The 10,107-nt window shown below is 52.0% G+C and overlaps 5 protein-coding genes and 1 non-coding gene across 6 annotated transcripts; 3 read left to right on the forward strand and 3 right to left on the reverse strand.

Annotated features, from left to right (window-relative positions):
* Positions 1 to 68: 68 nt before the first annotated feature.
* Positions 69 to 818, reverse strand: MYCFIDRAFT_211437 (uncharacterized protein). Its single transcript, XM_007929093.1, has one exon. It carries the CDS (start codon positions 512 to 514, stop codon positions 125 to 127), a length of 390 nt encoding a protein of 129 aa, XP_007927284.1. The 5' UTR covers positions 515 to 818; the 3' UTR covers positions 69 to 124.
* MYCFIDRAFT_50383 (uncharacterized protein) lies at positions 69 to 4,331 on the reverse strand. Its single transcript, XM_007928856.1, has one exon. It carries the CDS (start codon positions 4,160 to 4,162, stop codon positions 530 to 532), a length of 3,633 nt encoding a protein of 1,210 aa, XP_007927047.1. The 5' UTR covers positions 4,163 to 4,331; the 3' UTR covers positions 69 to 529.
* Positions 4,332 to 5,143: 812 nt separating this feature from the next.
* On the forward strand, positions 5,144 to 7,462 carry MYCFIDRAFT_138196 (uncharacterized protein; the record flags this gene model as incomplete). Its single annotated transcript, XM_007929094.1, has 1 exon — positions 5,144 to 7,462. A coding segment is annotated over one exon (2,319 nt), but the record flags the coding sequence as incomplete, so codon positions are not given.
* A 47-nt stretch (positions 7,463 to 7,509) lies between these two features.
* MYCFIDRAFT_211438 (uncharacterized protein) lies at positions 7,510 to 8,182 on the forward strand. Its single transcript, XM_007929095.1, has one exon. It carries the CDS (start codon positions 7,571 to 7,573, stop codon positions 8,024 to 8,026), a length of 456 nt encoding a protein of 151 aa, XP_007927286.1. The 5' UTR covers positions 7,510 to 7,570; the 3' UTR covers positions 8,027 to 8,182.
* A 443-nt stretch (positions 8,183 to 8,625) lies between these two features.
* On the forward strand, positions 8,626 to 8,718 carry MYCFIDRAFT_t45. The gene has a single exon. It is a non-coding gene; the product is annotated as a tRNA-Thr (tRNA).
* Positions 8,719 to 9,281: 563 nt separating this feature from the next.
* MYCFIDRAFT_197024 (uncharacterized protein) lies at positions 9,282 to 10,068 on the reverse strand (the record flags this gene model as incomplete). The annotated part of the gene is made up of 3 exons (XM_007929096.1): positions 9,282 to 9,364; positions 9,419 to 9,709; positions 9,768 to 10,068. 3 exons carry the CDS (start codon positions 10,066 to 10,068, stop codon positions 9,282 to 9,284), a joined length of 675 nt encoding a protein of 224 aa, XP_007927287.1.
* Positions 10,069 to 10,107: the final 39 nt, after the last annotated feature.

Raw genomic sequence — 10,107 nt, forward strand, 5'->3', positions numbered from 1 at the left:
CTCGCCCAACACTGTACCGCGCAGGCGGGGAAAAAAATCGCATATGAGGTCGAAGTATGGATCATGAACGACGTGTGGTATCAATTTTGATTATGCCTCCTAAACTATTGCACCAAATTTGTCCCTATGGTCTGCTTCCTAATGCTAGAAGAGCCTCGTGATCATCCCAAAGTCTTCGCAGGGTGCGAGAACTCTTGCTTCCGCGGTCTAATCGCTCACGAAGTTTGAGGACTTCCTTCTGCAGCGTACCTTCCAGCTTCAGCCGCTCATCGAGACCAAGCTTCACCTTCCCTTTTCTCGGGGGTTTGCTCCAGTCGAGTGTGTATCGCTTCCGGCGGAGCTTTTCTGTGAGCGGGGAGGTCATATTGGCTGGTAGGAATGTGGTAGAAGACCACGCAACCTGCGAGTTGTCTGCTTGATACTTTGTGACGATGTCTCCAATGCCCATGATGCTGTCGCGTCTTGCCGCTGCGTCGGGGTGACCAATTTGATTGATGATAGTGTTTGCTTTCATATTCTCTCGAGGTAACTAGTCTCCACCATGGTCACTATCCCCTGCGGTTTCGACACTGTCATCCACCATCGATGTATCACCACCATTAGTGGCTGGAGGCACATCACCGTCCTCGTCCTCATCGTCGTCGAGGACACGAGCTGGTTTCCGCCGCTGTTGAGATCGTGCTGTGGGCTCATCGTCTTCATCGCCTCCATCTGCCATGGTGTCGTCACCCGGTCTAGGCGTTTCAGGGGCTGGTGTCTCTGCAGCATCGGACTGAGGTGCGGCAGAGGAAGTGGGAGCAGCAAGACCAGCATCATCCTCTGAATCCGATTCGACAACCAGATCAGCAGACTTATATTTGCTGGACTTGACGGCTTGACCCTTGCGCTCCAGTCGTCTCTTCTTCTTTTTGCGCGGCGCATCCAGATCACTGCCGGTGGTACTGGCAGCTCGGGAGCGATGTCGACTGCGCCTACCCTCATCGCCTGTAGCCTCAGTGTCGGACTCTTCTCCCTTCTTCTTTCGCTTCTGTCTCTTCTCCTTTGGCTTCTTCTCGCGCTTCTTGCGATTACCCTCTTCGTCTGTGGTGTACTCTGCAGCTTCACGCTCTCTTTCCTCCTGCATCCGCTTCTCGAGAAGTTGACGGTCCTCTTCCATGAGCTTCTCACGTTCTTCACGAATTTTGCGCTTCTCTTCCTCCGCAGCTTCCAAAGCCTTTCGGCGCTCCTCTTCTCGCTTGCGGACTTCTTCTTCGCGACGCTTGCGTGCCTCCTCAAGACGAGTTGCGTGCTTCTTCTCATATTCGGCTTGCTTCTCGATGGCTGTCGCTAGCTGTCTCTTCATCGTGTTCCGACCCATGTTGGCACGTTGCTCAATATCGTGACGTGGGAATGGTGTGTTGGGGCTCTTGGCAATCTCGCCAAACGACTCGATAGCGGCGTCGAGGCCTTTGCTCGCAATCTCGACGTCGGCCAAGGTCTTGTTTGCTTCAGGTTGCATGATCATCTGCTGCGCAATCTGTATCTGGACAAAGGCGACGTTGAATTTGAAATTGATGTTGTCCGGGGCCTTCTCCAATGCTTGTTGGGAGATGTACAGACTGGTCTTTAAGGCATCGAGAGATTTCTCTGCTCTGCCACGCATCAACCAGGCACGACCAAGACACGCCATGATCTGTGGATCCTTGTCTCGTGACTTTGCAAGTGCAAGCTCGTAGTTCTCGATGGAACGACTGAATTGCTTCAGCTCGCAGTAGACGTGGCCAAGGTTTATGTGGACTGAAGCGTCCTTGACACTCTCGCGCACTTTTGAGAATACTGAAATGCCCGCGCTCGTGTCCTTCTTCTCCTCGACCATTGCAATGCCGAGACCCTGCGCAGCAAATGCGTTTTTAGGATCGAGGGTAAGAACTTTGTCGAAGAACTCAACCGCGCGAGCGTAGGTCTTGCTTCGCCGCTCTTTGTGCACATCGGTGTCTCGAGGCATTTCTCTAGCCACGGTGAGGTGCAGGTTGCCCATCCCGGTAAGTGAGTATATGTCGTGCTTGTCGTAGGTCATGAGCGTGTGTTTGTAGTGCTTCTGCTCTTGGTCCTCATTCAAGGCAAGAGTTCGCTTCTTGTGCTTGTTGATGTACCAGCCGTAGAGAGCTCGTACTTCCAGATTGGCAGGATCTGCTTCCATCAATTCTTTGATGGCTTCAGCTCCCTTGGCTGGGTCGTTGCGCAGTGCGAGGTAAGCCATACGCGAATTGGCATCGATATAGTCTGGATGCCGCTCCAACAGTTTCTTGTAGATGTTCTCCGCCTCATCTTCCACGCCCTCGGCTTCGTAAGTGCGAGCAAGGTTGTAACTGATAGTTGTGACCAACGCATCCGTGTCGACAGACTCGTCCTTGGCGTTGATTGAGACGCTAGACCGCAGGGCATACTGGAAGTATTCTCGAGCTTGCGATAGACGATCTGCGTGGAAGTAGAACGAGCCGATGTTGTTGAGGAGCTGAGGACTCAGCATCTCCTGCTTGGCGGCTCTTACAGCGCTCTCGTCGGTCTCGTCAATGTCCTCAGGCAAATCCTCGTCCGAGATCTCGGCAAGCTCCAGCTGCTCGACATGCAGAAGACACGACAATGCCTTATCTGGTGCGTCTTGTTCGTAGAGACGGGCCAGGTTCAGCAAGACGGCAGAATCTGGCGTAATCTTCTTCTTCGAATCCTTCCAAGCGACACGAACCTGCTCGAGACGGACTATTGCCTTCTTCTTCGATTCGCTCTTGTCCTCTTTTGAACCGGCTGCTTGTGCAGCAAAGACTTCTTCCGCGTAAAGTACGCCCAGAAGCGTTGTTGCCTCCACATTTTTGTTTGTGAGCAGCATCTTCTCGAGGCGGAACTTGGCACCATCGATATCCTGCATGAGGGTCTTCAGCTGCACTGCACCGAACTTGGCAGGCAGGTATCCTCGATCATCACCGCCTCTTGCTTGGTCGGCCTTAGTGTAGTGGTCTTGAGCCTTGGCAAGATCGCCTTCGTAATGGTCTTTCCTGGCAAGCAGATACCAGCCGTCACTGGCAATGGCATTGACATCGGTGTGCTCAATGGCCCTGCGCGCCAGACGCTCCACGTTTGGCCAAGTCTTGCGAAGCAGGAAGTACCCACCAAATGTCGAGCACGTGAGAGCATGCATATCGTTCAGCTTGAAAGCCGTTTGCGTGTACTCGGTCATGGCTTTTCGATAAATCGGCGCGAAGGCTTTGTCGGTTGTGTTGTACTGGCCGCTCTGATCGAGGTAGTACAATCCAAGCAGGATGTTGGCGATCGTCGAGGTCTCATTCAGTTCAAGGGCGCGCTCCCAAGCCTCTTTCGCATTCTCCTTGTGGCCCAGCTGCCACAAACAGCAGCCAATGCCAATGCGTGGATCAGGATCTGTGAGGTCTGTCGCGCGCTCAAGAGCCTGCTGGTAGAGAATATATGCCTCTGGATACTTGGCTAACGAGAACTGTGTGCGAGCCTTACCCATGATAGCCAAAACATTCTTGTTGCCTGAAACTCGATATGCATCGTCGAAATTCTTTGATGCCTGTCTCAGCGTCTCTATTCGCTCCGAATGCTCTTGGCCTCCGGGGCCAAACTTGGTCGGCTGCAAAGACGCCTTCAAAAGCAGTAGGGTGCCTCGCGCAAGGAAGAGCGGAGGGTAGGAAGGACTAATGCGCGAAGCATCATTCAGCGCAATGTTGGCAGCGCCCAGCCAGTGCTCCTTCGTTCGCTCATCTTCGGTCGCCTGGGTCGGCTTAACTCTGGGCGCCTTCCGACACTTCCAGAGATAAATCCAGACCAAACACGCAAGCAGACTGAGCTTGTCATCTGACCGCGCAGACGGGATCGCTTCCAAGCCTCTCTTGACAATGTCGACTGCCAGATCAGCCTTATTCTGCTTGATGTAGGCAAGCGCGATTGTAATCCAATAGCTCTTGGCCACATTCTCGCTCTCCAGCAGCCCGCAAAGCTCGTCAATGTCGTCAAGAGGATTACTCAAGTCGAGGGTGACTTCTTCGCCGTCTTCTCCGCTGACAGGAATGTCGATGACCAGCGGAACTTCGGCAAAGCGCTGGAACACGACACGTTCGCCATGACCGTTGACGCCGTTCGTATGGCCATTCGCAACGGCGGCCATGATGGTAGAAGGAGGAGCGCTGGTGGCGGATGGGAGGAGAGCCCAGCTCTCTGTTTGATGTCGCGCCGCGCCCTTTTCGGCCTAGAATATCATTGCTGAGAATTACAGATGTTAGCAATACGACTTCAATGTCGCAATGCTGTTGGCGAGCTCGTGGTGGTATGCGATGCGATAGTGCAGCCGAGTCGAGATGAAAGTGTTGATCGACGCGGAAGTTCGACTTCACTTCGCGACAAAGATCCACAAGGTGACAGGGATTGGCGTTCCGAGCCGGCGATTGCCGCAGAGCCTCACTTTCACATGCGATGAGATACACGCTGCACCCCGCTGGCGGCGGATGCTGAGTAAGTGAAATCACCATTCATCGCCGTGGACACCACTTTTCTTACCATTGGAGCTTCAAGATCCCCGGCGCATCGCCGCTTACTTGTCTGTGTATTCGTATCGCGACAGAACATGCTGTACAGATAGCACACGCTTCCCAGGCCATTCAAGCTACGCCTACGCCTACGCCTAGCATGTCTTGGATGCGCCAGCAACAGAATGACAGCTCCAACTACCTGAACGGCAGTAACGCCAACCGACACCGCTTCGACTTCGACGACAGTAGCCCAGGCACAAGCGACGCCGAACGGAGCAGATCGCGCGACCCGCAAGGTTATGGCGGGTATGGAGCACCGACAGGCTTTAGGACGGGCGTAGCGAGGCTGGACAGGGGATATGCACAAAGAAAGAGTCGAGACTTCGATGCCAGCCAGAGTAGAAGCAGAAGCCGGAGCAGAAACAGAGCAGGAGCACGATATGGGACACAAGGAGGCCAAATTGAAGGTCAGTAGCGGTTGTTGTTGTTGCTTATTATACTTCCCCCTTGCTCGTTCGCAACTGCCTGGGGTTGCGACATGGGACCTGATAGAAGTCGCAAACCTCAATCCATTGTGTGCATTCGCTACACAATCGTAATGCTGTGCACACGAATGCACCATGACGATCTCCTCGCGACGCAAGAAGCGCATAAACCCGTGGGTCAAGGCGACTGACCTATGCGCAGACATACTTCGATTCATCGAGCAGCGTTGGTCGTTCATGGCCGATGATAAATGCATACCAGTCAAAGTCGCCCTTCAGTTGATGGACAATTCGTCTCTCGGACTTGCACATCAGTATAGCCAATTCCAGGAAGCCCACAAGCAACTCCAGAATGCGCTGAAGGTCATTGTCAATGAGCATCACCAAGGCTTCAACAGCAGTATCGGTACCTTCCACAAGATACAAGCCTCGATACATGCCTCGCAACAGAGACTACGAACGCTCAGATCGGGTCTGGTGCAAGCAAAGGGTAGCTTGGCAAGCGCGCGACCAGAGCTGAAAGCATTTGCCCAGAGTAGTCAGCAATATGACCAGATGCTGCTGGTGTTGGGCACCATCGAGCAACTACAGCAGGTGCCGGAAAAGCTGGAAGCACAAATATCTGAAAAGCGCTTTCTCGGCGCTGTGGACACACTGCAGGAAGCATTAAAGCTTATAAGGAAACCAGACATGGAGGAGATCGGTGCGCTGAGCGACTTGCGAGTATATCTGAGCAATCAAGAGCACTCGTTGACGGACATTCTCGTGGAAGAGTTGCACAATCATCTCTATCTCAAAAGCCCGTACTGCGAAGAGAGGTGGAAAGCACACACGCGACGAGATGCCGCAACTGTTGACCACGATGAGAGCGAACGATCCATGTTCAGTTTCCTGGAGACATTTGATGCCTCGAAGCCAATGTTGGAAGATACCACCAGGAATCCGGAGGCTGACACGTTCTACTACATTCAGCTTTTGCTGGAATCGCTCAACAAAATGAACCGCTTAGAGACCGCAGTGGACGAGATAGAACAACGCTTGCCTGTTGAGCTCTTTACAGTGGTAGAGAGGTCACATATGGAGGTCGAGCAACGGCATCCATCCCTCTTGCGAGCTGCGGCCAGAAGCCAGAAGAAAATGGGAGCTGGCGTGAACGCAGGCGCAGATGGCGAGAAGAAGGAAACGCTCGAAGATCTGCTCGTTACTCTCTTTGCGAAGTATGAAGCTATCGCTGAGGGGCATCGCGTCCTCCATGATGTGATAGCAGCAATCATCAAACGTGACGGCCATGAAGACGCTTCGACGCTAAATCGCAGTTTTCGGGAACTGTGGAAACTCCTCCAGAGTGAGATTCGATCGTTACTGCACGATCATCTGGCCACGAGTAACGATCTTGGTCAACGATCGAGACAAGAAAACGATCCAAGTGCCAACATTTTCAGGCCGCAACCACGAGACCGATCACAAAAGCTCTTCAAAATGTCAGAAACTGATCAAAAGTCGACCGACTTGGCGACAGAGCGCGAGGACCTCGAGTCGATATTGAAGCAATCAGTGCCTGGTCTGGTCGGCAGCAATGCTCAAAATTCGAAACAGGACCAGAACACAATCACCGACATATCTGCGACCGGACACAAACTTTTGGTTGAGCCCAGTGTTTTCAACATGGGAATTCTTCTCAAGCCCTCGCTCGACTTCTTGACACGATTACGAGAAGTCGTGCCTGTGAACTCTGGCGTCGTCCCAGGCACGCTGACATCGTTCCTTGACGACTTCCTCGTCAATGTCTTCTATCCACAACTTGACGAGACCTTACTCGAACTTTGCAGCCGGAGTATGACGGAAATGGACGCCTTCCAAGCAGATCCCAAGTGGCAACTGCATGCCCAAAGACCGATATTCAAAGGCACAACCCGCTTTTACGAGCTCATCGAGGCTTTCTGCGTCATGCTCGACAGCCTGCCTCATGATCAAAGTTTCAGTCAACTCATCGTGACGCAGATGCGGACATACTACGACAAGTGCTATCAGTGGTCTAAGAGTCTGCTGCAACGCGCTCAACTAGAATCCGAAGGAGCTGCCAAATTGCGCCTGGCTGCGCAGTTCGCAACAAGCGGCGCGATCAACGAGACTGTCATCAAGCTGCTCAAAGCAGATGCGAAGGACACTGCGGTCCTTGCCGAAAAAGAGACTGCCTTGCTGTTGAACGAAATCAAGAAGCGTAGGCTAGAAGAAGCCGATCTCATCAATGATCGCAAAGCACTTGCAGCACTGTGCACTCTTCAAGTAAGCATGAAATGGCTTACTTCGAGATGCCAGCAGTTGCGATACATCAGTCCAAGGGCTGTCGATACAAGCAGCATGCAGTCGCATGACCGAAGAAGGTGGACCCAAAACTTCAACCTTGACAATGCACCAAGCGGGCCATATCTGCCACTGGACAAAGAGACCGCAGCTGGCTTCGATGCTGTGCTCGCATCCTTCACAGAACTGTCGTCTCTCATTCTTCGAACTTTACACGTTGATCTGCGGTTGCATCTGCTTCACGGAGTCTACACTGCTATGGACACAACATATGCCCTGGGTCAGCCATACAACGATCCAGACCCAGCAATCCTCAACTTGGCAGCATCTCTCGGTACCTACGACACCGCTATCTCCACCAATCTGCTTCATCCACAATACACCTTCTTAACAACTAAACTCGACGTCCTCGCAAACAACGCCCTAGTATCTCTCGTCGGCTGCATCCAAGCTCTCGACCACCACGGCCTAGAACGCATGGGCCTCAACATCCTCGTCCTCCAACAATCGCTCAAAACCAGCATGCAACAAGACGCAAGTCTAGAATTCGCCGCGAGATTCTACACACTCGGTGACGCCAGCACGATTGCGAAATCTGGGCCCGAGTACGGTTATGCTAAGGAGGATCTGAAGTGTCTGACTCGACTTACGTGGGATCAAGATCGGGATAGTAAGGGAGGCACCCTGGATGAGGTTATCGCTAGCATTGGATGAGTAGTCCATGTTGAGGGATATCGATCGCAGGATTGTTTTGTAGGAAGGTCTTTGGCTGAGAGGTGTGGTGTTGGGACGACTGTGTAGCGTTACTGTAATGGCTGTTGCATGTAGGAGATAGTGGCATACAGAAATACCGCAATGGGTTTCCAGTGCAATTTGGTCATTTCTACACCAAGTTCAATGGACTATGAGGTGGACACAAAATTTTCAAGATCCTATCATGTTGACTCAACAGCGCTGGACCAACAACTTCTCACTCACAACACCCACGAATACTATTTTAGTTCACACTACAGATTCATACACATCCTTTCCCTACACACCCCTTGGCAAGAAGCAGCCTCCACCCCCATCATCTGCAGCCTCTAAAATTCCTTGGCGGCTCCCCACTGTGCAAAATTTCCAAAATCATTCACTCACCACGACACAAAGATAACAATTCTCGTTCGTGTCAAGAGTCTTCGATCGAATTTTTCACACGTCTTTGTCGTACACGCCCAGCTCTGACTTTCTGGTTGTTTTTGCAGCGGTTATATACAAAATGAGATTCACCATCGGCATCCAATCAGAGTTAGAACTTGGACTATCAACAGTACGCCCTCTTAGCTCAGGGGTAGAGCGCGTCACTAGTACCTCTTGCATACACTGCAATCATATGACGAGGCCATTGGTTCGATTCCAGTATGTCTATTCCATGACGAGGCGTTTGCAGTTACTAACACATGTACAGGTAGAGGGCACGGTTCAACTTTGACTTTTTTTGTTCTGGTAACTCCGAAGAGATAATGTTTTTGTAGAGTGAGAAACGTAAGAAATTTTTGCAAAATGACCGATGGTCAAAAGCTGAAGCAGTCAACGGTCTTGCTGGATTATTTGCGTACAAAGCTTGACACAACCCTCGCCCTGTGCATTCGGCTATTATTACATCTGAAGAATACACCCTGTACAGGAAAGTGGTTCATTCATTGCTCGATGTCGTCCTGAAAAGCCTCGTCAATTCCTACGGCGCTGATCCACGAGACGAATAGCAGATGTGCTGCAATTCAACCTTGAGCGTGTCTTCCAGAGATTCGACGTGCTTTTGAGATACAGAGGGTGTTTCTCGGATTAGAGGGCGGCTATAGCCACCGCAGCAGCAGCAACGATCGCGCCGTACTCCAGGACATTGTTCAAGCTCGCCGCACCGGTCGAAGCCTTGGGGGTGGTGGTGGCAGAAGCTGTTGGCTTAGTCGTTGCCGTACCAGTCATGGAGCTACTGTGCATCATTGAGGACATCGAAGTCATACCGGCTGCCGCGGAGGAAGAAGCGCTCGACATTGCTGCGCTCGCGGCTAGCTACAAGATTAGCGTTCATGTTATATTAAACATAAGTTCGTGGGGTGACATTACTCATAACGCTCGAGCTTCCAGAGCTCATGCTGCCACCGGCGGCAGCCTTGAAATCATCGACTGTCTTTTGCAGCTTGTCTAAGGAGGGCTGTACGATTTTCATGGCGGTGGACTTCAGCTCCGCGGGGACTTTGCTGAACAAAGCTGTAGAATAGTCTCCCGCAAGCTGGTTGTCCTTTTCGAGAAGCTGGGCCACAACGCTTGTCAGGCTGGCAGAAGCGAATACATCCTTCTTGGCAGTGATCTTGTCTAGTGTCGAGACGACTGCCTCGTTCAGGGCTTGGGCAGGTACTACTCATAAAAAATCAGCATGTGACACTCGGGCGGAGAAGCGAGATGAGCAACGTACCAGCCAACGCGAGAGCACCATTATTATCCAGCGTTGGAGCTTTCTTCGCATTGTCTGCAGCGGTTTGCAGGTTGTCCTGCACGGTTTGTGCTTTGGTCGCAACAGTTCCAGCTTCAGATATTCCGGTAAAGCCGCCAACAGTGTCGCCTAGATCGACAACGCTCTTGGTGAGGGTTGTGATATCATTGACTAAGGAGGTGATCGGATCATTTTGACGGGCGAAGATCTCTACGTCCCCCAACTGCAGCGAAGATGCTACGACGGCGGCAACGAAAGGTGTGAGGGTGAGCAGTTTCATCATGGTGGCTGATGTGAAAGTCAGGACTACAAACTTCAATTG

The sequence above is a fragment of the Pseudocercospora fijiensis genome, assembly GCF_000340215.1.
Source record: "Pseudocercospora fijiensis CIRAD86 unplaced genomic scaffold MYCFIscaffold_5, whole genome shotgun sequence".
In the NCBI taxonomy this organism is placed as follows: domain Eukaryota; kingdom Fungi; phylum Ascomycota; class Dothideomycetes; order Mycosphaerellales; family Mycosphaerellaceae; genus Pseudocercospora; species Pseudocercospora fijiensis.